Source organism: Pogona vitticeps, chromosome 7 (genome assembly GCF_051106095.1).
Source record: "Pogona vitticeps strain Pit_001003342236 chromosome 7, PviZW2.1, whole genome shotgun sequence".
NCBI classification, from domain to species: domain Eukaryota; kingdom Metazoa; phylum Chordata; class Lepidosauria; order Squamata; family Agamidae; genus Pogona; species Pogona vitticeps.
This window is the reverse complement of record NC_135789.1, coordinates 10,987,537-11,015,367: the sequence shown is the minus strand read 5'-3', so window position 1 is coordinate 11,015,367 and position 27,831 is coordinate 10,987,537. Positions and strand designations below refer to the sequence as shown.

Sequence of the window (27,831 nt, the reverse complement as noted above, 5' to 3'; positions counted from 1 at the left end):
ACTTTTGAGGGATGCAGTGCTTATTCATCCCCAGCTTGGTTGGGTCGTCTTTCGCTCTTCTAGGGGCTTCCTTTTGCCGAAGCTCCCCGTGGTTCTCGGCCAGCGTGGCTTGTTCTTCCTCTCTTCCCTTTTCTCCAGCCCTTCTCGTTTTTCCACCGCAAGGCTTGTTCTTCTCTCTAACCCAGAGAATTCTCAATCTGGGTCGTCCCCCCGGATGTTCTTGAACTACAACTCCCAGAAGCCTTCCCCACCTGCTGTTGCTGGCCAGGACTTCTTTGAGTCGTAGTCCAAGACCATGTGAGGACCCCAGGTTCGGAAGTGCTGCCCTAACCATTCCTGTGTCCTAGACCTCTCTGATATAGTCTCCTGCATCTCTCAGGTCCAAGAGAGCTCACGTTTAGGGAGCGATGTTTACTTGGGATGTCTTACGTCTGATCTGTTAGTTAGGCATCCTCCAGTCTTGAAAGACTATGGTGACGTGCTCTGTATGGAGGACTTGGAACAGCGTCTAGTGTGGCTGAAGAGGCCAATTCGAGAGTGACAATCTCTTCCACACTGAAGAGAAATCCAATCTGTCCCCTGTCCAGCTCCCTGGTTTTGCTGCTTTTGTGACTTCCTCTTTGCCTCGGCCTGCTGGACAAGGGTCTCTTCCAATTGGGAGAGGCCGTGATGCACTGCCTGCCTCCAGGATATCTGCAAGCGGGATCTGAAGGCCTTAGGAATAGACCTCAACAGATGGGAAACCCTGACATCTGACCGTCTGATCTGAGTAGACCCATAAATGGTTTGACCGGTTCTAAGAAACATTTAATGAGATGCAAACTTTGCTAGACTATGGCCACAGATCCTATTTACCACAAAGTGGATGTTAGGATGAAATTCTGGATTTTCTACCTTTTTTTCCCCTGCCCGTTCGCCAACCGGCATCTCTCTCTCTCTCTCTCTCTCTCTCTCTCTCTGGTATGAAGGAGTTTCTGAGCTCAGATTGGCTTCTTCGTAATGCCTCCTGGCCCTTCATCTCCCTGAAGTGGCTAATTTGCATGCGAATTAGCCCGAGGAAAATCGATGGCACCTGCAGATCAATAGGAGACCCTGCCCGCGGACCAGCCAGCTAATGGGATCCTTTCGAGGAGGGAGGCCAGCCATGAAAAACCGGAATGATTAGGGGCAGATAAATGGACTGCTCCCCATCGGAGCCGAGGGAAAAAGGAAGGCGCTTCCATCCTTGTGGTATTAGCTCATCCTATTGGATAGTGTCCTTTCCCACAGACGTGAGGGACATCCTGTTGTGTCTGAGGGGGTCCCTCCATGTTCACTCCTCTTGGGTTTTAACCTGGATTCTTCATCCTGGCCGGACTGGGGGGAACGTGGTTCTGGGAACAACGTCTGAGTATCTTGAGCAGGATTATGTACATACACTACAGTTCCACACAGGAAAATCCTCCCCCCCCTTTTTTTTTTAAATAGAAAAGAAATTCAAGTTTATAGCCCTTAAGCATCTGTGGTTTGAGCTAGAAGGTGGAAAGGGAGAAAAAAAATCCTTTTCAAGGAGACAACTTGGGGTTGGAATTCTGGAAACAAGATGCTTATTTTTGCACCGGCATTCTGACCTTAACAGGGGCTTTCAGCTGGCTGGATAGCTCAGTGGGTGAGTTCTCTTTCTGGCTGCCTAACCGAAGCCGTGCTTGGTTCTTCCAACCCCTGAAAAGTCCTGCTGTGTGCCCCCTGGAGGTCTAGAAGCTTCGGTACTGTGCAAAACACACTTGTGGCAAAATGGATTGTGGTGCTGTAGCGCTCTATCACTTCACCTACATCCTGGTTATAAGGAGGAGGATGCCCTGAGATAGAAAGATGAGTGCTGGGCGAAGCACCAGCCTGGGTGGCCTTGGGCAAGCTGCACAGTCCTAGGGCTGCCCCAGAAGAAGGGAAGGGTTAATTACCCCTGTTCTCTACCTCTACCTGTATTCCCTACCTGGGTTGCTATAACTCAGAATGGACCTGAGGGCCTATGATTGATATAACGGGGTTTTCAAGGCAAGCGAGAGATTTAAGGATCCGCTCGCCCAGTGAGTTTCCATGGCTGAGTACAGATTTGAACCCAGGCCTCCTGCTTCCTGGGCCGTCACTCTATCCCCTAACCTGAGTGTCTTTTGCATAGAATTGCAGAACTTGAGGTTCAAGAAGAGGTCATAAGAACCACCAGGGCCATGGTGCTAGACCGAGAGGCTAGGGTGAACACCCACCGTCACTGAGAAATTCGGGTAGAATCCGGTGGCCCCAGATTTAATTCCCGCCCCGTCTTAATTTTTCCTTAGATGGGTGGCCAAGTTTTGTGCAGCCACCATAGTTTGCCAGCCTTCTCTGTTAAGACAGTGATTCCCTCCCCCCCAATTTCAGATACTTGTGACATACATTTTACATCCTTAGCGGATGCAGGATTTGATATCATGCGCATTCCGTGTTCTGTCCTCCTTTGTCCTGTCCTATTCATTTGGCGCTGGGTTTCTAATCGTAATAGAGTCCATTCATTCATTCATTTGTTTCTTCTTTGATGGTTCGAGCGCAGAGAACATTCTCCCATTGCTTGTGGCAAAAGGCCATTTCTCCCCCCCCCCTTTAAAAAAAAAAATTTCAGTCTCCCGGCCAGACGCCGCAAGATGCGTGAAAGCATCCATGTGCCAGTTTGGAATCCGTGAGACGGGAGCAGCTGGTTTTGTGGTCCTCTGCGTGGACAGGAGGTGTGTAGGCAGAGAGTCTCTCTGTGTGTGCGCGCATGTTCTGGCTTCTGGGCCAGGAAATCTCCAAGAGGGGTTCATATCGGCGCTTAATGTGCCCCTCGGGAGCATTGCTAAGCTGCTTGGCTGACCCTGTGAGATTAAAAAATAAGGGGGGGGGAGAGAGAAAGACCAGCCCTCTAAAACTATTTGCATGAAATACTGCAGGCAAAAAGCCGAGGGCCTGATTGGCTGTTGCTAAGCAACATCCTAATCATCAGAAAATTGGGCTCTCATCTTTATTTCGCCCCCTTCCTCCCTCCCAACCCTGGGATATGTGTGCGCTCGCCCGGTCTGTGCAGAAGGGGGGGGGTTGAGTAAAAACAAAGGCCGTGCCGTGCCGTGAGGGACCCCCTTCACCTGGGAGCGTCTTTCCTCCAAATGACATCTTCGGTGCGCCTCGGATCCTTGCCGGTCGTCGCGCACCTCTGGCGCACGCTTAGCCCAATTCTTCCAGTCCCAGCTGGGGAGGAGATGCTTTTGAGCGCAACTGGAGATGCGGGGGATTGAACCACCAAAATGGGGAGGTGAGAACCGAGGCCGGGAAGGATGCAGGGAAGGCTCACGTCGGCCCCTTGAAGACAAGATTCGCCTTTCCTTCTCCTTAAAACCAGGATGTAGCTGAGGTAGGTGAAATGACAGAGCGTAGCAGCACCGTAGCGCATTTTGCTGCCATGGTGTTTTGCACGGTGGCCAAAAGGCTGTGCCCCCCCTTGCTGTGCAGATGGGAACAATTGCATCCTTGCTGGGCAACGCAAGCTTCTAGACCTCAATGGGGCACCAAGTCTGACTTACTGGGATTGAAACCAAGGATGGCTTTGGTTAGGGATTCCTGCGGCCGACAGCTTGGCGTCTCCTTTCTGGATGGTGTCTTCCTCTTTTTTTTCTTTTTTCCCCTTGTCGTTTGGGAGACGGAGGCGCAAAAAGCTTAATGCTCGGAGAAAGCTGATCAAAAGGCACATGAGAATGTTTGATGCCAGTTCTTGTGACTTGTGGGGGGGGCTTATGATGATGCCATGTTAGCGGGTCAGTATCAGTGGTGGCGATTCGTACCTTCTGGGTGACTTGTGTATTGAACGGAAGAGTAGCTCCATTTAATGTTTGCGAGATCGCCACAAAAATCAACACAAAAAAATCACATCTTACCCCCGACATCCCACCGTTCCTTTAAGGAGCAAAAGGCCGGGAGTCTCCTCCTGCCCTCTCCGTTCCATCCGAACGACAGCCTTGCGAGGTAGCCCGGACTGAAAATTTGGAAGCTGCCTCAAGGTGCAACCATCAGCTTGTTTTTATTGTTTTTATTTTGTGTGTATGTTTTTTTATGTATTTCAATGCGTTTTAATGGTTTTCAGAAATTGCTTTAATATCCTTTAAATTTACATGTTTAATTGTTTATTCGTGCTGTAATGTAACTGATTCAGGGCGATAGATTAAAAGTCTCGAAGCTAGAGCTGTAGAAATCTCTGCGTCTGTACAGAGCCTTTGGGTCCGAGTCCTTAATTTAAAAAAAAGGTTCTCTCCCCTCCCCCAGAAAAGGTGGGTACGAGTTCGAATCACCGAGGAAAAAAACCGAGTCACGTCCGGGTCGAGTCGCTGTTGTGACTTAAGTCTGGCTTGACCAGGAGTCCAGCGATACGTGGCCCCCCCTTTCCCTGTGAATCTCCCACAGTCTCCCCCTCCCCAAGACCACCAAGGGAGTTCCCCACCATCATGGACTCCGGTGTACCAAGATTAACCCCTCATTTTCCTGCTTCTTCTCACAGCCCCCCCCCCCCCGACTGCTCATCATCCTCTCCGCCGTCTTGGCCTCTCTCCTTCCCCCGTGGCTTCTGGACTGCGCCGGGTGGCGGCCATGGAGAACGAGCAGCTTCAAGCCGCTCTCCTTCCTCTTGGCACGGCCAGCACGACGGCTACCACCACCACCACCAGCGCCAGCAGCAGCAGCAGCAGCAGCAACAACAACGGGCGTCCAGCGGGTCCCCAGATCTCCGTGTACAGTGGGATCCCCGACCGACAGACTGTCCAGGTGAGTGGACCGAGAAGTCCTCCTGCGGCGTGAGTTCATTTCAGGGGCCTCGTCAAAATGAGAAATGTGCGCCCGACTTTCCTTCTCCTTCCGCGTCGCCTTTTCCTTTTGTGTCGTTGGCTGTATAACATTCATTAAATCGGGCAAGATCGGGCACGCTCAGGGGTGCATGTGTTGTCGATGTTCCCATTTACTCTAGCAAGGAAGGTGCTCGGTTCACAAGCTCCCTGTGTCCCTCTTGGATGGTGGGGAGAATTTCAGACTTTTCCATCTTGACAGGATGGAAGCAAAAGGCTTCCTAACCAAGGTGCTGTTTAATGGCTGAAATGTTCTGGTTTCCTAGCACAGGGAAGAAACCCTAATGCTCTAAAGGTTTTATCTTCTCCTTTTCCAAAATATATATTCGTCAATGTGGGTGACTAAAGTTGTCCTGCCTCCTTCACGGAACTTCATTGGGAACTATCCATATTTTCTCACGGTGGCTTCTGATTTTCTTCGATCCACCAAAATAAATGTCTATTTGTATGTATGTCCGACCCTATTGAGTTTCCTTCGTTGGTCCCATCGCTCGAAGGATGAACTGGGGCTCCACAGCACTGGATGGCCCTCTTCCAAAGAGCAAGGCTAAGGCACTATTATGGGATGGTGAGTCTCTTGAAGATGGAGGTCTTTTAGTCTGAAGGGCTGAGAATCCGGGGAAGCCCCTTTTCTGGCATCTTAAGGGGCGCATTGCCCTCTAGTGGCGCTCGGGGAGCAGTGGTGCTCGTCCTGCATCGCAGGGTTGTTTAGATTTGGGAAACCGGACCACGTGTCAAGTTCTGTCCTGGGTGCTCGTTGAGGAGAGAGGGCAGGCTGTTTGGGGGGGGAAGAGCTGCGGCTGGAGAACCGTTTTGCATTCTCCCCCATGGGCTTTGTGCATTTCTGCAGAACGTGTGCTACTGAAAAATGCATTGTGTCTTCCTTTGTTGCGCGAATCAGAAAACCCAGGAGCATCGAATAAGTTCTTTGTGTCTTTGCGACCAATCCGCGGGGCCTTTGGCGTCCGCGGTGCCGAGCTTCACAAAAAAGTGGGGGAGGTTTGGAGAGGAAAACCTTTGTTTGGCTCCAAGACAGAAGTCCGGTGCAAAAGATATTTTTTTGCAGAAATTGTCTGATGTCTTGGTTTGTTTTCTCTCCAAGATGGGGATCTCTTGAGGAGAGGAGAGGATGGGTGGGATGTCATCTCCGTGAACCAGTGGTGACTTTTTCTGGACATCTCTAGGCCTGGCGTGTGGCTGCCAGCAGTCTGAAACCATTATTCTGTGCCAAAAAAAAAAAAAAAAAAACCCGAGTTCACCAAAGATGGGCGGGAGGTGAAGAGTGAGTTTCTGAAGTCATGCCTCCGTTTCTACCCATCTCTCTGGCCATGAGGTGTTTTGAAAAGAGCAAGCATGGCTCGCCCCAGAAGGCGTCCATTCTGCCGTGATTCTGTATTAGTCAGTCTTATGTTTGGAAGTAGACAATGTGGGGTATCAGGAACTCATTCGGAGAGGCAGGTAGTCCTACCGTTTGCCCCGCTGACTGAGTGACCTAATCGTAGAATGATGTAATAACCGGCCCTCATAAGAAGGTTCATCAGTGTCTCTTGTTGTTGTTTAGTCATTAAGTCATGTCCGACTCTTTGTGACCCCATGGACCAAAGGATGCCAGGCCCTCCTGTTTTCCACTGCCTCCCGGAGTTGGGTCAAATTCATGTTGGTCACTTCGATGACACTGTCCAACCATCTTGTCCTCCGTCGTCCCCTTCTCCTCCTGCCTTCACACTTTCCCAACATCAGGGTCTTTTCCAGGGAGTCTTCTCATGAGATGGCCAAAGTATTGGAGCCTCAGCTTCAGGATCTGTCCTTCCAGTGAGCACACGGGGTTGATTTCCTTCAGAATGGATAGGTTTGATCTCCTTGCAGACTCTTGAGTCTCCTCCAGTGCCACAATTCAAAAGCATCCATTCTTCGGCAGTCAGCCTTCTTTATGATCCAGCTCTCACTTCCATACATCCGTGTCTCAGCTCTTGGATATTCAACCAATGTTGAGCGTCTCGGCTTTCCGAAAATTATGGCGAGGCAAACAAAGGCCGGCACCTCTGATTTCTGTGAAGCATCTTGAAGCCAGTTTGGTCCCAATGGAAGAAAAGCGTGTCATTTCAGCCAGACCGGTCCCCCGAGGACACCCCTCGTTGCGTCTCTGAATGAGTCCCTGATCTACCATTTCCAAACAGCAGTGTGCATTGGAAGAGAAATGGCAGGCACAGGATTGAGGAGAGATTTCTTTGAAAATTGCATGTCAGGGGTCTCCAGGGCAAATAAGACTGCTATATTTTAGAAGCATTTCGGGGGGTGTGCGCTGTGTTTGTGGGCTGTTGGGGGGATGATTAGGACAGGCGCCTGTGTTTCCAAATTCACCCCTTTCATGCGTGAAGCTTGGAAGTAACTTGGGAATGTTCTTGGCCCTAGGGGACACAAAGTTCCATTTCAAAATGAAGGCGTGAGATCAAAAGCACGTAATCAGTAGAAGGTGACATGTTTTCTAGCTAGTTTTAAAAGTTGCTAAGGTGTTTTGGAAGCCATTCTGAGGGCCCAGAGGTTTATGCCATTCTTTTAACAGCAACCTAAAGCAATAAAAAAGGGGAGTAAGCGATACGGTAGGTAAGTCAAGAGTAATGGGGAGAGGTCAATGTGACAAACCCAGACCTACTGGGATATGTCACACAGTTACACTAAGCTGCCACCAACCATTCCCTATAAGAAGTCACACAGACCAGGGATGGATTTTCAAACAATAAAAAGAACAAGGTTTATTTAAATAAACACAGGGAAAAATAAACAATCAGGTGAATAAAATAAAGTAACGTGGCTTATTCTCACTCATACAAGCATACAGTTTGGTTCACCCAGAACCCTTAACTTGAAGCACAGACCCTGAACCTATCAGTTCTGGCTAACCAACAGACACCTGAACCTATCAGGTTGGTACTCTGACACACAGAAGTACCCTGTCTGACACACAGACTCCCACAACAGCTTCTTCTTCCCAGCTGCTGCTTCGTCACAACCCAGTGTCTCACAGTGTCTCTCAGCATCTCATCTCACCACACAGGCATCACATATTTATACAGTACAGCCCCTCCTCCTGATGTCCCGCCTTCCACTCCCCATAGGATGGAACTTTCCCTCCAAACCCATGACAGACAGGTAACATCAGTGCTGCATGTAACACCTCCCCTCTTTATAAGTTGTTTTGTAGGGGGAAAGCTAACGTGCTTTTCACCAAAAAACAACCTTGGTAAAACACACAACAACAGTTATACATACGATATTATACTTACTCATACTTACATTCTAAGTCAACCATAGCAATTATGCATTTAAACATTTACCATTAACATTACATCAATTTACCTTTATTCATACAAACCAAATTCAGAAAAACCAGGTACATTTAACCTTTGTGTCACCAATATATACACATAGTCCATGTTCTTTCGCCGTCTTCATTCTTCAGGTCTTCTTGATAAGGCGTCAGCAACACAGTTCACTGACCCTCTGACCACCTTCACTTCAAAGTCATAGTCCTGTAGGTTTAAAGCCCACCTCATAAGTTTGCTATTGTGGGTTTTCATTGTCTTTAACCATTGCAATGGTGAATGGTCAGTACACAGAATAAAATGTCTTCCCCAGATGTAAGGCTTGGCCTTCTGGATCGCGTAGACTATGGCCAAACACTCCTTCTCCACGGTTGCCAAATGTCTCTCACCTTTTTGAAGTTTCCTACTCAGGTAGGACACTGGATGCTGGTCACCATTCTCATCCTCCTGGCACAGAACTGCTCCTACCCCGCTGTTAGACGCATCGGTGTAGATGATGAACTCCCGGTCGAAGTCTGGAGCACGCAGGACAGGATAGTTGATTAGCGCCTCCTTCAACCTCTGGAACGCCGCCTCACAGTCGCTGGTCCACGGGATGCGGTCATCAGCCGTCTTCCTCGTCAGATCGGTCAGCGGAGCCGCAATCTCGCTAAACCTCGGGATGAACTTTCTGTAGTAGCCCACCAACCCAAGAAATGATTTGACTTTTTTCTTGGTGTTGGGTCTAGGCCAATCACGAACTGCTTCTATTTTGGCCTCCAGGGGTTTTATCACTCCTCCCCCTACCATGTGACCCAAGTATTTTATTTCTGGGCTACCCAGCTGACACTTGCTGGCCTTTACTGTTAGCCCTGCTGCACTTAACCTCTGCAGCACTAACTCCAGGTGTATCAGGTGATCTTCCCAGGTATTACTGAAGATCCCTATGTCGTCAATGTAGGCCACTGTAAAGTCACTGAGCCCTGCCAAGGTCTGGTCCATCAGCCTTTGGAATGTGGCTGGCGCATTTCTGAGACCAAAGCTCAGGACTCGAAACTCATAGAGACCAAAAGGGCTGCAAAAGGCAGTCTTTTCTTGATCCCTGGGATCAATTCTTAATTGCCAATATCCCTTTACCAGGTCCAATGATGAGATGAACCGACAACCCCCTATGGTTTCAATCAGGTTGTCTAGCCTGGGCATTGGGTAGGCATCAGGAGTGGTTACACGGTTTAATTTCCTGTAATCGACACAAAACCTAATGCTCCCATCAGGCTTGTCCACAAGGACTATCGGAGAGGACCAAGGACTAGAAGAGGGGACGATTATGTTTTCCCTCAGCATCTCGTCCAGCTCCTTCCGCACCTTGTCCCTATAGGGTCCCGTTACTCGGTATGGGGATACTGCCTGCGGGGGTGCATCCCCTGTGTGGATCCGATGCATCACTCCCTTCACTATCCCCGGCTTGTTGGAAAACACCTGTTGGTATTTACTAAGCAGCATTTTTAGTTCTTGCTGCTGGTCTTGGGTGAGTGCAGGACTGATCTTTACCTCCTCTGGGTTGTATTTTACTTCCCCTCTACCCTCCCAGAAGGGTAATTCCGCTTCCTCACTCTCAGCTGCTTTTATCGCGAATAAAACCCTCTGTTCCCCTCTGTAGTAGGGTTTTAGGGCATTCACATGAACCACCCTCCTTGCTTGGTTCTCCTCCTGCTCTATAAGGTAGTTCAGGTCTGACATCTTGGAAATGACCCTATATGGTCCTGCCCATTTGAGCTGCAGTTTATTCTCTCTGCAGGGCCTAAGCCAAAGCACTTCCTCCCCTGGGTCAAAGTGCCTCTCTCTAGCTTTGTGGTCATACCATGTTTTCTGTCTGACCCTCTGAGCTTGCAGGTTTTCTGCTGCCAGCTCTAGATTTCTCTTTAGGTCATTCATCAAGGTGTCTATGTAAGTCACAACGTCTTGTGGGTCATCCTGGGTGATCTGCTCCCAATCTTGCCTGATCAAGTCAAGGGGCCCTTTCACCCCTAAGTGTGCAGCAGACATGTCAGAGTGACCCCTTTGTAAGATCATGGGGCGATACTTTTCAGGTACCACCAGCTGACTTCTGATCCCATCTCCCCCTTTTGAGATGTTCCTCAGGGTCTCTCTATATAAAATCCCCTTTTCCTCCAGAAATCTCACTGGGGTTTCAGGTGTTAGCTGGGCGTCAGTCACCTGTTCAAAACACTTTTGGAGAGTGGCGTCTGCCTTTTGCTCCTGTCCAAATCTGCTATCTGTGGTTAAGGTTTCCACCACAGCTTCTGAACTCCCCTCTGCTTCCGTCTCTGGCTCATCATTACCCCCCTGAACTGTCCCTGTGGTGGCTTGTGAGCGTGTAATCACTAGCACCCGTTTCACATGTTCAGCCAGGTCATTTCCCACGAGCACGGCTGCTGGCAGAGTCGATGAAATCGCTAGCCGCCAAACTCCCCTCCAGCCTTGAAAGTTGACAGGTACCTCTGCTACTGGCAGAGAGATTACCTGCCCCTCAATCCCTGCCACCTTTATGCTCTCATTTGGGAGTATAAACTCCCTAGGGATGATATCTGGATGGCACAGGGTTACCTGGGAACAAGTGTCCCGCAGCCCCCTATACTGACGGTCAAGTATTCCCACGTCCACTCCTGCTGTCTCAAACAACTGAGAATCTGTTTTTATCAGCAAGCAGCGCTTTACCTCTATAAGAGGACCATTTTCCTCAGCCTGATCAGCAGCGGTAGCTGTTCCAGACTGAGTAGTCATGGCAACCGGCTCCCTCTGTGACACTGAGCCTTGCTCTTTCTGGACACAGAACACAGCTTTTGGCTTGGTCCCACTAGACTCCTGAGGCACCATTCCTTTTAGCTGCTTTAATATCTCACACTCTGAGATTAGATGACCCTTTCCCTGACAGAAATAGCATTTTCTGGTGTATTTTGATTCTCTCTCATCTTGTTTTGGTTTTCCCTCCAAAATCTGAGGTCTTAGTTTCATGTCTGAGGGCTTCCCTTCACCATGGGCCCCTCCCCCTTGCTGGCTTTTCCCTGGTCCCTGAGAGTACTTGCTGTAGGTTTCTTTGGGTTTACCTACAGATTTCCCCTCACCCAAGGGCTTTCTTATTTGGGAAATAAAATCTGCAATCTCTGCGGCTGCTGCCACAGATTTCGGTTTCCTTTCCCTCACCTGGAATTTCAATTCCCCCTGCAGGACTGAATAGAACTGTTCCAGTGCTATCAAGTCTTTAAGCTGCTCATAGGTCTCTGTCCCTTCCTGCGATAGCCATTTCTCAAGCAGCCTCACCAATTGGGCCCCCACTTGGGTAAAAGTCTGTTCTGGTTTTTTTGTGAGGGACCTGAATCTTTGTCTCAGCTGCTCTGCATTTATCCCATGTCTGGCAAACACCAGTTTTTTAAACTCTGCAAAATCTTTCATCAGTTCCTCAGGCATCTCGGCATAAACCTCAGCCAGGCTACCACTGATTAAAGATCGCATGATGGTCATCTTCTCAGTTTCCCTCACTGAGAAGTCCACAAACGCTCTTTCCACTAAGGAAAAGAATACCTCAGGACAATCTCCCTTGTGGTACACAGGGAATTTCTTCAGGTCAGCTTTAGACAGTTGGCCTCCCTCAGAATCCCTATTGTTATTATTGTTCTGGTTCATTAGTTCCAGTTTTCTTAATTCAAACACCATTCTTTCTTTTTTTTTTTTTTTTTTTTTTGATTTTTAAACAATAAAAAGAACAAGGTTTATTTAAATACACACAGGGAAAAATAAACAATCAGGTGAATAAAATAAAGTAACGTGGCTTATTCTCACTCATACCAGCATACAGTTTGGTTCACCCAGAACCCTTAACTTGAAGCACAGACCCTGAACCTATCAGTTCTGGCTAACCAACAGACACCTGAACCTATCAGGTTGGTACTCTGACACACAGAAGTACCCTGTCTGACACACAGACTCCCACAACAGCTTCTTCTTCCCAGCTGCTGCTTCGTCACAACCCAGTGTCTCACAGTGTCTCTCAGCATCTCATCTCACCACACAGGCATCACATATTTATACAGTACAGCCCCTCCTCCTGATGTCCCGCCTTCCACTCCCCATAGGATGGAACTTTCCCTCCAAACCCATGACAGACAGGTAACATCAGTGCTGCATGTAACAGCCTCATTTAACAGGGAGCACCAGCTGTTGATTTTCATCATCCGCTGGGGCGGTCCCGCGACATGATTCTTGACGGTCCATTCTAAACACAACAGTTTTACGATGATGGCTTTTCCAGTCTTCGGTAGGAAACCTTGGGAAAATGGGCTCTGTCTTGATGATCCGAAGGTCTTCCGTGTGACACGTGAGGAACATATCCACCTCGCTTGCCACACAAAAGCAGCAAGCCAGAGAGTGTGGTTGTGTCATACAGACTCTGGTGTATGAACCAGATCCCCAGTTTTAAAATTCTGATTTTAATCAGATCCCCCCCTCCCCGTTCTGAATATAGCTCTCTTCTCTATCAGCAGGGAGTTAAATGTGCTAGGGGTCGTAGGTGGGCTTAAAGGGACCCCATGGGATCATCCAGTCCAGCCCCTGTCAAGGAGGCCCAGTGGGGATTTGAACTCACAATCTTTGGCTCTGCAGCCAGAGACCTTAACCCCTGAGCTATCCGAGGCTACATTATTCTAAAAAAGAAGAGTCTCGTAGAATGCTGGGCGCGGGATGCCTGAACCCCTGGCACAGCTTTGGACCAGCGACGTGGTGGGACTTGTGTGGCAAAGCGCTCCTTCAGAGCTCACCCGTGATCTTCATCATAGCTGGAAGGGAAATGCACTTTATCAGCAGTAATTCAGCTATCCCAGAGGCAAGAGGGAAAATATATTTATCGGAGGGGTTTGTTCCGAATGGACCATTCAGATCCATTAGCTCTGCAAAAGACCCGCTGCTGGTCGCAGTGAAAAAAAAAAAGGCTGGAAGTGTTTTTGTTGATTCGGATCAACAAACCAGCGCATATATTTGGGTTTTCCTTGTGTCCATAAGGACTGTTCCTGTGAGTAGCAAGCATGGCAGAATTCACCAACATGCCATTCCTTTCAACCCAGATCTGATGGGCTTAAAGTCTGTTAAGCGCTCTCTTCGCTGAACGAACACGGAGCCTGCCTATCCGCCCTTCACGGCCGTGCTTTGTGTGTGCGATGCCGTTTGTTGTGTGCGGCGCATAGTGGGCGAATCTGTGTGGTTTGTGTCTTTGCCATTATCTCCGGGTTGAGTCGCCTTGAAAAAATGCCATTTCCCTGCCCTTCGTGAAGAGAGAACCAGTAATTGTATCCTGATTGTTTCTGTTTGCAAAAGAAATGTGAACTAAAGCAAACAAACACACTCTCAGAATTCCTAGATCAGAGGCCCTGTCCTTTCACAATATGTTGTCGTTTAATGCCAAGGGAGGCCTTTTTGCCATCATCCTACCATCTTGCCCTTTAAGCAAAGTCACACTCCCCCCTGCTGAGGTCCTCCCCCCCCAGTTTTTAGCCCAAATGAACCAAACAATGGGGACAGCATCCATTGCCCTGGGGGGTGGGTGGGGATTGAATGCACCCCCCTGGCGGATTCAGGGTTTTCCCTGGAGAGTAGAACTTTGGAAGCTGGGAGGGGCGATGGATGGTGTTGTTTTTTTAAATTTTCCCTCCTCTTCCTCTGCAGGGATGCTGAGTGGGGAACTTTATCTCCGGCCCTCCTCCTCCTCTTCTCCCCGCCCCCCTCCCTCGTGGGGGTTGGAGACAGAGGGCTGGAGGGTCACTCCTTTGTCCTGCCGGCTCCGGAGACCCAACCTCGGGAAGGCAGAGAGGGGCAGCCTCTAGAAACAAGGCGAACCCGGGAACAGGCGACTTGGGGGTCTCCGGGACCCCCTGGAAGGCCATGTGCTCTGGGTTAGCCCTCTCCTTGGTGCGCTGAGCCCCTGATTTTCCTCCTAGCCTGTTCATCCCACCCACCCCCATTGCTGTCCACGGGTTTTCTCTCGCCTGTCCTGCAGTCTTGAGGGTCCCTCCCTCCAATTCTCCTCCTCTCCACGGTCTGGCCATCCGTCCTGTGTTTCCATCTGAAGCGTAAGTATACAGAGTTTTTGAATCTCGGCGCTCCTTTGGTTAATGCAGTCTAGGGGGGAAGATGGGGGTGCACGGAACTGCCCCCCAGGTACAGAAATCCTTTGGGGTTCATGCACCCCCTCTTTGGGGGTGGGCATGGCTTGGGACCTTCCTCCCCCCCCCTTGGCTTGGGGGATTATCCTTACATCTTGCCTGCTTCCGTCTAGAGCAGTGTTGGCGAGAGGTGATTTGGGGGGATGTCCCGGCCTGTTACAGTCTGGGGAGGGGTTATGGGGGGGCGGTTGAGAAGCGGCAATCTCTTTCCAAAACCCCTTGGATTTAGTGGGGTTAGGAATACTGGTAGAGGTTTTGGGAGTGGGGTGACATGGTCTGTTGTGGTAGCTCTGTGATGTTCTAGGCTGCTGCTCCCCGAACGTCTGGGCTGTTTAAATTTGGGGGTGTGTGTGAATCCATTCCCCAAATAGACTTGAAAGTTTGAGACAAGAAAGGTGAAAACTTCTCAATGCCGCCCACAACGTGCCCTTTGTGCATTGCCTTCTAAGGTCTTCAAAAAGAAAATCCTGATTTTTTTTCAAAACCCCAAAAATAAACATTACTGTTTATTTATTGGAAGCGTTTCTCTCTTGCTTCTCATTCCCCCCCCCCAAGCAACGCCCGGGGGGGGGGGAACAGGATGGGTAAAAATGCTCCCGAAAAGCACATTTTTAAAAGGATTGAAAAACCAACGCGAGACGTTGAAGAAACAACAACAAATCCACAGCCACTCCGAAGACCCTTGGCTGTGGATTCTGGGACCTGCGGTCCCAACCAGAATTTGGAGAAGTCACGTAAAATTTTGGAGAACAGCAGCCATGCCATGGTTGTGGGGGAAAGTGGGACCCCAAAAAAGTAACTTCTCCAGGACTCGGTCTGAACCCCTAGGCAGGGAAAGGCAAACTTTAGATTCAGTTTAATGGATTTATTAAGGCAGGATTTTTTTCGTGAGTTCCAGAAGCGCACAGGAGATAAGGCACGGACTCACACAGGCCGTGGACCATGCTTTTTTCAGCAGTAAACTCTTCTCTCTGTTTATAACTCTCTTTGTTTTTACTTCCTGTTACAGTGCCCCAAATAAATACCCCAAACTCCTCTTTTATAGCTGCCTTAGAAACTTGAAAGAGGAAACTCTCTCTCTCTCTCTCTCTCGCTCGCTCGCTCGCTCGCTCGTTCGCAACAGCCACCTCTGCTTCCGGGAGCTACCCTGGGAAGCTGCGAGGGGCAAATGGCTTGCCTCCTTTCTATTTAAAATTTGGAGGGAGGGCGTGGTTCCCAGATGTAAAGGCCCTTCCGGTTTCAGGTGGGAGGATTTGAATCCTGGGCCCCCCTGACACAATGAAACACACGTAGGTCTGATGAAGTGGACATGTCCACGAAAGCTCACATCGAAACCTAACAGTTCTGTCTTTAAGGCGCTACCACCTTTTTGTCTGTTTTGCTTTGATTTTGTCTGATACGAAGTGCAAGGCGGGTGTTTCGCCCTAGAATCCTTGGCTGCTTTTCGGGGGGGGGGGGTTTACTCCCGGCCTTTGGGTTGCATCTCGGTCTTCGGGAGCACCACGCAACGATATATCCATGGTAACTGTTTCGTGCCACTGTAACCCAGTGGAATACTGAGATTTGTAGTCACAGAAGTCTGCGCGCGGACGCTCTCCGGTTGTCTCGAGCATTAGACGAGGCCTGTGTTCGAATCCCCTTCCGGCCCTGGATGTTCATTGGGGGGCGTGGAACTGGTATGGAAAGCACCTCCTTGAATATCTCACCTACTTTGAAAGCCCTGACGAGGGCTCATTAGCTGACCTGATCCCAGCTCCTATAAAATGGGGACCTTTCCGCTTTGCATGCATGGGCTGCATGGATGCGCCTCTGGGAGGCGAGTTTAAAAGCCAGGGGTTGCAAATGCCTCTTTGAGCCATCGTTCCAGCTGTATGATTGTTTTCCTAGAGGAAGGGGTTGTGGGGTTGCTTGAAATACAGACCCCTGGGGTACGAGAGAATGTGGCCAGCAGGCCAGAATGATGGATGGCCATCTTGGCAAGGTCATAGTTCGGAGACCCTTGCTGACGCCAGTTAACCTTTGGCATGACCCTTTCCCCATCCTTTCCCTGATTTTGGGTGGGTGGGGGGAACTGGGGATGTTTAGACAAGCTCTCTTAATCTCTCTCTCTCTCTCTCCTTTATTCTTTTCTCCCTTTTCTCTCTCACCTCCTGGGGTGGCGCTGAGCCCAAAGAAGTGGAATTCACTCCACGAAAGCTTGCAGCCCATTTGATTTTTAGTGGTCCAACAGCAGGCATCACCCGCTCTTCCGACGGAGTAATCTTGGGGGCCCCCCCAGGGCCGTTTCCTTGTACCCTCTTGGATCTGAGTTTCACTCTGCCGCTGTTATAAAGTAGGGAAAAAAGTCCCTTGAAGTTACGTTCAATTGTCATTTTGAAAGATTCAGGACAATGACGGCCCACAAACCCGCAAGAGTTTAGCAGGGAGCAAGAAAAGGGCTGTGTTTTGTTTAGACATTGTGTTGTTACCTATTTATAAAATGATGCAAAATAAAACTGATTCCTCTTCAATAGGGCCTTCTCTTCTTCATCTTCTTACTACCCCGTTCCCCCGAAAATAAGACCTAACCTGAAAATAAGACCTACTATGGTTTTTCAGGTTGTTCGCAATATATAAGCCCTACCCCAAAAATAAGCCCCAGTTCAGTGAAACCCCCCTGAAAATAAGCTCTAATGCATTTTTGGAGCAAAAAATTAATAGAAGACCCTGTCTTATTTTCAGGGAAACACAGTACCTGTTGGCTTTATTCTTATATCCAGTTTTGTCTGTTGATGTTGCAACGGAACAAGGCATTCCGAAGTACAGCAGGACACCCCTTATTCATGGGATCATTGTCCACTGATCCACTCATCTGCAGTCTGAAAATATTAAAAATATTAGAAGAAAAATCCTAGAAATACAGATCTCTGAACAGGACATTACGGGAACTGGCCACTAGAACCTTACCGTTCGCATGGAGATTTCAGGTTTCTCTTTGAGCATTGCTTGGTCTCAGTAAGTGTATATTTGAATGAATGTGTCAAAAGGAACTGTGAGTTTATATTCCAAGCGACCGTCTGTGTTTGGTGGGGACACATGAGAGAGCCTTCTCTGTGGCTGCTCCCAGATTTTGGAACTCCCTGCCACTGGAAGCGAGGCTGATCCCATCTTGGCTCTCCTTCTGCAAGCAGAAAAAGACCTTTCTGTCTTCAGGCAAGCTTTCCCTTTGTGACTGTGGTTGCCTAAATGGGATTTTTTTTTAAAAAAATGGATCCTTGTACTTTGTGCTTTTCAATGTGACTTGATGTCGCTTAGGTCTTTTAATGTCGTCTTCATTTATCCTTTTACGATCGTATACTCATTGCTGTTAACTTAAAATACTGTCTTCTAATTGTTATCATCTGCTTTGGGTCCTTCTTAAGGAGAAAACATTTTAAATAAATGAAATAATAGGTGCCCCATAGTCATGGTAGGCGAGGAAGTCCGAAACCAAAAAATGGGAAAGAATGCTTACTCAGCTGCTTCCCCCCCCCCCCCCGTTGGCCCTATTATATCTAAATTGGGCAGGAGCACAGCTTGTCCAAACCCCCTTTTTCGACTACAACTTCCAGTATCCACACCCAGGATGTTCCTTTTCTGGACCACACCTCCCATTCCGCCCCCACAACCAGCATGGCTACAAGTTAGTATTGGCTGTTCAACTTTTTTGGGGGGTGGGGGAAAGAGAGTGTGTGTTTGTGTGTGTTTAACAAACTTCCCCCCTCTCTGGAAATAATGAATTAAAGGCATTTCCAGCCCAAAGGAGTCAGTATACAGTGTCTCTGGATGAATCCCTCAGCTGGACTTACATGAGCCGTGGCCGGGGGGGCGGTTGGAATCATCATGCAGAGGTGCGGAAAGTGGATTGCTCTTCAAGATCACCCTTCTTAGTGGAAAGCTTTTCTGAGTGAAGAATTTACTCCAATTTGGAAAGGCCCCCCCTGGTCTTGATAGCAAACAGATGCTCAAGGTTGCTTCTCTCTCTCCCCCCCCCCAAGTTCCTCCCACCATGTGGCTGCCACCTTTGCATGCGGATTAAATGCTTCTTCCACGTGCAATGCAGGCGTTCTTGCCTGCTTGAAGGATTCAACCCCTCTTTTAGAAACTGCTGGACCCGGTTCGGTACCTGCCTGCCTTGGTGCTCGACTGGGCTTCCAGCCCTCTGGGGAATTCGAGTCCTGCCCCTTCAGGACTCCGGGTTCGCTTTTCGGGTTTTATCTATCTGAAGAATAACATTTGTCAGATTAAGAGGGCACCTGGTGGTCATCTAGTCCCACCCCGTGTTTTGAATTCTCTGGTCAGTTGCCTTTTTAAGGTAAGGAGTGTGAGGTGAAAAATCTGAATTTTTGATGGCCTTCTCGCCTTCTCCAAGGCACTGATGTCTGGTGGCTTCCCAGAATATGTCCAGGCCTGTCCCTGTTCTAAAAGTTTAATCACCGAATGATGGAGTCGGAAGGGGCCCCATAAGGCCATCCAGCCCAGCCCCTTGCTCAAGGCAGGAACTCAAATCAAAGCAGAGCGGACAGAGGATGATCCAATTTTCTCTTGAAGGCCTCCAGTCCTGGAGTGCTCACCCTCGATCTCTCACTGAGAGTTCCCTTGTCGTACTGCTCTAACAGTTAGGAAGTTTTTTCCTGATATTCAACCAAAATCTGGCTTCCTGTAACTTAGAATCATAGAAAAGTGAAGTTGGAAGGGGTCTACAAGGCCATCTGGTCTAACCCCCCCTGCTCAAGGCAGGAATACAAATCGAGACAGAACTGACCGAGGGTTGTCTAAATTTCGCTTTAATGCCTCCAGTGTGGGAGCCCTCACCAACTCCCGAGGTCACTGATTCCATTGTCGTACTGCTCTAATAGTTAGGAGGTTTTTCCTGATATTCAACCGAAATCTGGCTTCCTCTAACTTGAACCCATTGTTGCGCGTCCTGCACTCTGGGATGATTGAGAACAGATCCTGCCCCTCCTCTGTAGGACAGCCTTTCAAGACTTTGAAAAGTGCTCTCCTCTCTCCCCTCAGCCTTCTTTTCTCAAGGCTAAACCTGCCCAGTTCTTTCCATCTTTCCTCCTAGGGCTTGGTTTCCCATCCCCTGATCCTCGTGGTTTTCCTTCTCTGAACTTATTCCAATTTGTTAGCATTGTTCTTGAAGTGTGGCGTCCAGCCCTGGATGCAGTACTTAAGATGAGAACTAACCAGTGCTGAATAGAGGGTGGGGAATTAGCACCTTGCGGGATTTGGAGACTAGACTTCCGTTCATGCAGCTTAAAATTGCATTGGCCTTTTTCGCCGCCACATCACACGGTGGGCTCATCTCCAGCTTTTGATGAAGGCTTCATTCCTCGCTGTAAGAGAGAGTGGAGTTGTCGTTTCCCCCCCCCCCTTTTCCCTTACCTCCACTCCTGCAGTGCAATCCCCTGCGAATTTCTCCCCAAGGGTCCCCGTGATGGAATTTGGTCCATGGGATGGACGGGGTTCCCGCCCTGCCAGCTCGACGACCTGTCTTCCTCCTTCTCCTGGCAGGTAATCCAGCAGGCCTTGCACCGGCAGCCCAACACGGCCGCCCAGTACCTCCAGCAGATGTACGCCGCCCAGCAACAGCACCTCATGCTCCAGACGGCTGCTCTCCAGCAACAGCACCTTGGCAACAGCCAGCTCCAGAGCCTGGCCGCCGTCCAACAGGTTAAGTCTCTGTAGGGGTGGAACGGGGGCTGAGAAACATGTTGGGCGGACTGGGCTCCAGATGGGGTTAGTGTCTCAGAGAAGATCCTGCAGAATTGTGTGGCTTGGCTATTCCTGTCAGCATGTTGACCCAGAATCCTGTGGCTGGCTTAGTGCGGGTTGCGTTCCTGGGCATGCGCGGAGGAGCACAGCCCCAGAACCCTTTATGTCACAAGAGTTGTAAAATAGAACTTCATGGGTGCCCAGACCTCACCGGTCTTTACGGAAAAGGAGGTCTCCTGGTTCAAGACACCGGAGCTGATCCTGCTGCAAAACAGGGGTGGAGGCAGCAGAACCCCCCCCCCTTTGCTCACTTTGGCAGGGGCCACCACCACAGACAGATGGTTGGGCTTTTTCTAAGCCACGGCAAGCAGTATCTTCTTTGGCGTAACATTGAGCCAGCGTTCGCTCATCTGATGGAGGCGCACAGCCAGGAACGCAACCAGCACCCTGTCTATCAGCTTAGGTAGCTTCCCTGATGCAGGCGTAAACCAGCAACAGGATTCCGGCAGTTGGGTCAGCTCCTGATGTGATTAGGCTTATTGACTTGTGCGAGTTCAGCTCTTCAGGGGGAGTTTTTGATGAGATTTTCATTCACTGCCACAATAACTAGGCAACAGAGCTTTGCTGCCGGTGTCATGGCAGCAGTTCCGTTGTTAGGGATTCTGGGATTTGTAGTTTGATGAACTACAGTGGGACCACAAGATTGGTATATGTGGTTTCACTTATCTGCGGTTTGAAAATGTTAAAAATATTAAAAGAAAAAGAACCCTAGACATACGTATTTTCATGGTGTATTTACCACAACCGACCACTAGAGAGAGCCAGAGACCATGCAATGCATTCTTGTTGTTGAAGACTAGAATACATAGTATATGGTCTCTACCTCCCTCTAGTGGCTAGTGATGATAATACATGGTAAAATACTTTTTTCTGGATTTTTTTCTTTTATCATTCTATGTATAGTGTTCACTATTATCTGCTGTTTTCAGCATCCACGGGGGCTTGCAACCAATCCCCCATGGATGTAGGCGTCCTACTGGACTTAATCAATTCAGGAAAAGGCACTAAGACCTCTTGTTATTCCTGAGACAACCCAGTTGTAGCCTCCACAGCTTTGTGGCCGAGAAAGTAGTACAACAGTGTTGTGAAAACGTAGTTACGTTTGGATCTAACCACTGGTACAGAAACATCAAGAGTAACCAATTCAGTCCTGTTCATTGTTTGTGGTTTTTTTTAAAAAATAATTAATATTAATTTAAGTTTCTTTGAGTCCCATTTGGGTGGGTGGTGGTGTGGGAGAAAACGCAATAGAAATTGACGGAAGGAATACAGCATTTTGGAGGAGTTGGTGGTTGCTGTTGTCACCCACAGGTTTTAGGGGATTGGGTCCTTAATTTTTCCTCCCCTTCTTTTTCTCTCGAAGGCAAGCCTGGCCGCCAACCGGCAGGGCGGTTCCTCCAGCTCCAATGGGCCTCCCCAGACGCCACCGCAGACGCCCACGGTAAGACCAGAGTGGCTGTCCACACAGAGACCTCAGGGCTCCCAGTGTTCTGCAATGTGGTCGCGGGGCCGATTTTAGGATTGGGGTTCATGGTATCACAACTCGGAAATGGTACTTTTTTTTTTTTTACTATGGCAGAGGTCTCCAACCCTTGGTCCATGGCCCAGTGCTGGTCTGTGGCCTCAGCCGGACCAGGCCGCGGAGACAGACCCCCGCCCCCCCATGCATACACGCACCCCTGCACAGCTGATTTATGCATGCACATGCGCTCGGACATGCCTGTGTAAGTGCCGCGCTGCCATTTGCGCATGTGCACAAGTGCATGGACATGCACGCAGAAGCCTTGTGTCACTGTATGCTCATGTGTGTGCGCTCATTCATGCATGCGCATGAGCACGAGGGTGCCCTTCCTTCCCCAGCCGGTCCCCGGGGTGAAAAAAGTTGGGGACCCCTGCTTTGGCCGGGGAATGGCCAGAACAAGTGTTATTTAGCCCTTCCTCCCAGGGCTTACGATACCATTAATTGCTTGAAATGCAGACCATTGTTAAAAATATAATTAAATCGGTTATAATGGGAAGAGGCAGTTAGGTGGGCTACCTGTAAATGTGTCTTTTAAAACAATCATCACAACCATTTAAGGTTCAATGCTTTGTGGGCTATGAGAGTGGATTTTTCCAAATGGGGTTTTCATGTGGAATTTTCAGGACAGGATCATATAAACTGTGGTAGTGTGGCGTAGTGGATAGAGAGATGAGCTAGGATTCAGGAGATCTGAATTCGATTCCCAGCTCTGCCGTGGAAACCCAGTGGGGTTCTAGAACAGATAAAACCACCCCCTCAATACCTCACTTAGCTTGGAAAAACCCTACTGAGGATGTTCGTTCTGCCTTGATGATGCCTAACAACACCAACAGTGTCTGAGGAAATGAACTAAAATTCAGGAAAGCTGACATGGAACTCAATCAACATTTGGAGGGCATTTTGAACTGGGGTGCGTGTGTGCGACTTTGGGGTATCCCTAGAAACAGGTGAAATGCCTCCTGTGGTGGCTGCAGGTTTTCCACGACTCTCGTTTTTCTCCACTGGCCCTGTATAGTCAGTTCATGTGGCCAGGAGTTCCAGAGGTGTGGATAGAAGGATAGCGATATATGGAATGATTGCCGGGGGGTGGGGTGCATTTGCATGCGGGTGGGGATTGGCTGAGAGAATGAAAAGGGGAGGTGCTCTTTGGAATGGGGTGGGGCACCCAAGGAAAAACCAGGTGGTCAGAGGGGAAGTCTGGGAAGAGGGGACAGCCGGACTGATGGAGGAATGGACGGACAGACAGTTTATGAATGCATCTGCATTGCACAGTTAAAGCCTTAACTATCTGAGCTCCATCCTAAAGAATGCTGGGACTTGTAGTTTCAGTCGATGCTTAGGATTCACAGTGTGGGGTTGTCTATATTTGGCAGTGTCATCACTTTTTTTTGTACATTTCCCATAATACCCCATTCTGGGAGTTATGCCTGGTTTACACACACCTTACAGACGCTTAAGCTGTGGCTCACCTGGGAGAAAGGCCTAGAATGGAAAGCTTCAAGGCCGAGTTAGGCCGAGCGCCAACTTCCTGTTCCTGCCCCAGTGCTAGCTGGGAGTTTTCTTTCTAAACAGGAAGCTAGGTGGAACTAGGCCGAGCTGATCCACAAAGCTTCCTAGTTCAGGCCTTTTCTTCCAGGTGAGCCACATGAAAGCAGCCTCTGCCTGTTGGGTGGAACTCCCAGAATGGAGAATTGTGGGATTTCTAGTCCAGTAAATTGAATAATAATAATAATAATAATAATAATAATAATAATAATAATAATAATAATAATAATAATAATAATAATAATAATAATAATAATAATAATCATCATCATCATCATCATCATCATCATCATCATCATCATCATCATCATCATCATCATCCCATCCTTAATTGCCATTGGTGAGAGGAACATGCCAGAAACCCCTTGAACAAAATGCTGAGCGACTGGTCTGTTATCTGGGCTCAATCCACCACTTCTGCATCTCTCTCCCCTTTCTGCAGATAAACCTGGCCACCTCGCCAGCGGCCGCTCAGCTCATCAACCGGGCCCAGAGCGTGAACTCGGCCGCCGCCACCGCCTCAGGCATCGCCCAGCAAGCTGTGCTACTGGGCAACACCAACAACCCCACCCTGACAGCCAGCCAGGCCCAGATGTATCTGCGTGCTCAGATGGTAAGTTGGATGCGCCCAGTGCAAAATACCTGCTATTTTGAGGAATGTCAGCCAGGAAAAGGTGTACATAGGAACCCCCATATCCACAGGATCAATACCCACAGTTTCACTTACCTGCAATATGAAAATATTTAAAATATTTTTAAAAAAACTAGAAATGCATATTTTCATGGTGTATTTATCAGAATTGGCCACTAGAGGGTGCCAGAGACCATACTATGTATTCTTGTTGAAGAATGCCTCTGGATCTGGTGTCTGGCTGCCTCTAGTGGCCTGTTCTGGTAATACATGATGAACATACTTTTTCTGGATTTTTTTAAATGTATAGCCTTCACCATTATCTACGGTTTTCAGCATCCACGAGAGGTTTGGAACCAATCCCCCACATAGGTGGGGATAGGTTGTGAGTGCATCTGCACTTTTACAGCCATTTAAAATTGCTCCAGTTGTCGTTTCTCCATCCATGGAATCCTGGCATTCGCAGTTCGACAAGGTACTTCGAACCAGAGGTGTAGAGATCTGTGGATTTGGACTACAGCTCCCAGAATTCTATCAGACTGGGGAATTCTGGGAGTTGAAGTCTAAAGGCACAAATCTGTAGACCTCATTTTGCGAGAGAGCACTAGCATACTATCTTGAACCACAAGTTCTCCCGGTACTTTTAGATAAAAAAAGGGGGCAGTTTAATTCCATTTTAATTCCAGTTTGATTCCACTTGTAGTTTAGGGTGGTGCCTAGCATCCAGAGAAGGGGTGTGTGGTGCTAGATCTCTAGTGTATGGTTATAAGTCCTTCGTCAAACTAAAAATCCCACAATTCTGTAGGATACAGTCGTAACAAAGCAGTATGAAACTGCTGCAATGGTAGAGTGTGGTGGGGTGGACAGAATTATGGACTAGGACTCAGGAGGCCCGGGTTCGAATTCCCTGTCAGCCATGAAAACTCATTGGGGGGGTATGGAACTGGTAAAACCACTTCTTAAAGACCTTGAAAGCCCTCTTAAGAGTCACTATAAGAGTTCTGCTTTGACGGCACAGATCATAAGAGGAAGTGAATTTTAATTCCCAAACACACTTCTAGTCTCAGTGCCTCACTCTGAGACTCTAGTAGGAGAAAAAAAAACCAATAAAAGCTTTTGTTACTTACAATGGCACAGATCAAACAGCAAACTGACAAAGACGACTGCTTTCAGCAAACAAGACTTCAAGAGAGGGAAACAGCTCTCAGCAGAGAGGCGGGGCTCTCTTTGAATGTACAGACAGGGAAGGAAGGATTGGTCAGGGCTGGATAGATTGACAGCCACCCCTGCCCAGAAAAGTCCCTCCCAACCGCAGCTTCTCCGGGTAGCATGCGAGGTTGTTAAAAAAACCCCTCCCAATATAATTTGTCTTTTTTTTAGCTACCTGACCCACCCAGTCTCTCTCTCTCTCTCTCTCTCTCTCTCTCTCTCTCTCTCTCTCTGTGTGTGTGTGTGTGTGTGTGTGTGAGAGAGAGAGAGAGAGAGAGAGAGAGATTGATTTTATAGGCCCACCCTTGTTTTCCTTCCCCTCCTCTTGAATGTTCCTTCCTGGCCGTGATGTCTCTGCGGGGATGGCCACGGGTGATGTATAAGGGCACCCCGTTTCCTGTGATTTCCAGGCCCAGCAGAGTAACCTTGTACAGGTAGCTCGAAGCCTAGGCCGTGCTGTTCCTTTGTCCCCCCAGCTCATCTTCACGCCCACGGCCGCAGTCACCGCGGTGCAGCCGGAAGGCATCACCACCACGGCCACCGCCACCCAGCCGTCCACCACTACAGCTCAGGTAAGGACCGGGAGGTGGACCTTGGGGGGGTGTCTGTGAAATGGGGTGATTTCCAGACTCTTTCCCCCAGGGCGAATCGGGGTGGACTTTGTTCATATTTTACAGGGGTTCCCAGCCTGGGGTCCCCAGATGCTCTTAGACTACAACTCCCAGATGCCTTCACCACTAGTTGAGCCGGCCAGGACTTCTGGGAGTTGTAGTCCAAGAACATCTGGGGACCCCAGGTTGGGAAGCATTGGTTCATGGCAATTTTAGATCCCCGTTTTTCTGCGGGCAGTTAAAACGGATTAAATATTAAAATCGTGAATATAAAACAAGTTTAGAAAGGGAAGTTTGGATTCCTGCAGCGTTTGCCAAAGTTACTTTGCTAGACTGCCTCGCGGGCTTGCTCAGAGTGAGCCCCTTGGAAACTAGAAGTTATGCATAAGATTGTGTTGAAAAAAGGAGAAAGTCTTCTTAAGGAGACTTGCTGTTAAAAATCTCTCTCTCCCCCCCCCCACACTTTAGAATTGTTATTATTTTGAAAACTTTTAAGAAACATGTGTAATTTTATTCAAATTTTAATCAGTTACATGGCTGGTTGGATAGCTTAGTGGTTTAGGAATCTCTCTTCTGAGCCAGAGGTTGGGAGTTTGAATCCCGCACAGGGCCTCTTGAGAGAAGAGCCAGCCTGGGTGGCTTTGGGCAACCTGCACGGTCCCAGGGTGCCCCTAGAGGAAGGGAAGGGTAAAACACCTCTGAATCTTTTCTACCTGGAAAACCCCTGAAAAAGGGTTGTCATAAGTCAGAGTTGACTTCACGGTAGTTATATTATTATGGATTAATTAAATGGTTGATTTATGTTCGCCTGGATCCTTTCAGTTCCGATGCTAATAAAAAATTGAACTGATCCACACTGGAAAAAAATATTGGCTTAGACCCACAGACTTTGTGAGCCTGATTGCTGAGTCGTGACTTGAACCCAAGTCTCCCTGAGCCAAAAAGGGGAATTTGAGAGGCTAGCACCCCTGCCTTAGCGGAACAGGTAATCGGCACCACCAGGTTATAGGAATTTCATCTCACTGGAACTGTCATGGCTCCATCCTGTGGCATCCTGAGATTTGCAGTTTGAGTGAGGTACTTAGAATTCTCTGCTCTACTTCAAGGGAAGGTGTAAGAACTACAAATATGCCATTTTGATCGTTTTGGACTCCAGCTCCCAGAATTCTCCATTCTGAGAGTTCCACTCAACAGATTCCCCCTTTTAACAGGAAGCTAGGCCACCGCTAGGCCTGAGGCCTTCAAGCTAGGCCTTTTTCCAGGCGAGCGAAATATAAGGCTCTGCTAAGGATGAGTCTCCCTGGTAGAAGTCCCGGAGTGGAGAATTCTGGGTGTTGGGGTGCAAAAATTCTGAATGGCCCGTCCTTAAAGAGAGCTCTCTCTCTCTCTCTCTCAGAGAAGTCCCTGATCAGACAACAAACCCCATGATTCTGCAGGATGGAGCCATGGCAGTTAAAGAGGTATCTAACAACCATGTTGTGTAGATACACTTTCAGTGTTCGAGCTCTTACAGAACTTGAGTGGGGTCAGTTTCACAGCTTACTGTAAAATCCCCTTGCATGTCGTATTTGTGGTCTGGGTTCGAAAGACACACAGAGTATGGGGGCGGGGCGGGAGGGAGGTGGGGTGGAGTCCAGCTTCAGTGAAGACTTCCTTGCCTCCGTCTTGCGTTGCAGATCCAGAACGCCAGCGTCCGCACCCAGCAGGCGGTGAACCAGGGCCTGGCGTCCTCGGCAGCTCAGCAGCTCCCCACCTTGGCCATGAAACCGACCCCGAACATTGGCAATCATTCCTCGTCCTCCTGCTCTTCGGCGCCTTCTCAGGGCAAGGGTGCCGGGCCGACGCCTGGCACCAAGGCGGGCTTGGCGGAGCACCCGCCAGACCAGCTTAGAAAGGGAGAAGGGGGTGGCGGCGGCACCGCTACCAATGGGACGGCTGGCGGTTCGGACCCCCGGGGAAGTGCCGGCAACCGGACCATGACGCCGGTCACAACCCATCCGCTCATCGCCCCAGGTAAGTGGACTTCCCTTGGCCCTTCTGGGCTGCTGCCCGCTAGGCGGCTCCCTCGGGGTACGCGGCGCACCCTGCCAGGCCGGGAAATGTTGGGAGGGAAGGGAAATCCA

General features: G+C 49.0%; 1 protein-coding gene across 3 annotated transcripts in view; it reads left to right on the top strand.

The window, feature by feature from the left end:
* The first annotated feature begins 4,539 nt into the window (after nucleotides 1-4,539).
* PHC2 (polyhomeotic homolog 2) overlaps nucleotides 4,540-27,831 on the top strand; it is a 57,479-nt gene continuing 34,187 nt past the window's right edge. The window contains exons 1-6 of one of the 3 annotated variants that reach the window (XM_078378916.1): nucleotides 4,540-4,800; nucleotides 19,930-20,088; nucleotides 21,554-21,631; nucleotides 23,700-23,870; nucleotides 25,574-25,669; nucleotides 27,385-27,721. In XM_078378916.1, the coding sequence (XP_078235042.1) occupies nucleotides 4,627-4,800; nucleotides 19,930-20,088; nucleotides 21,554-21,631; nucleotides 23,700-23,870; nucleotides 25,574-25,669; nucleotides 27,385-27,721 (1,015 nt within the window). In that variant the 5' untranslated portion in view covers nucleotides 4,540-4,626. Of the gene's footprint in view, nucleotides 4,801-13,970; nucleotides 14,299-19,929; nucleotides 20,089-21,553; nucleotides 21,632-23,699; nucleotides 23,871-25,507; nucleotides 25,670-27,384; nucleotides 27,722-27,831 lie in introns of those variants that run through there. The other 2 variants (XM_078378915.1, XM_072977763.2) reach the window with 2 other exon arrangements.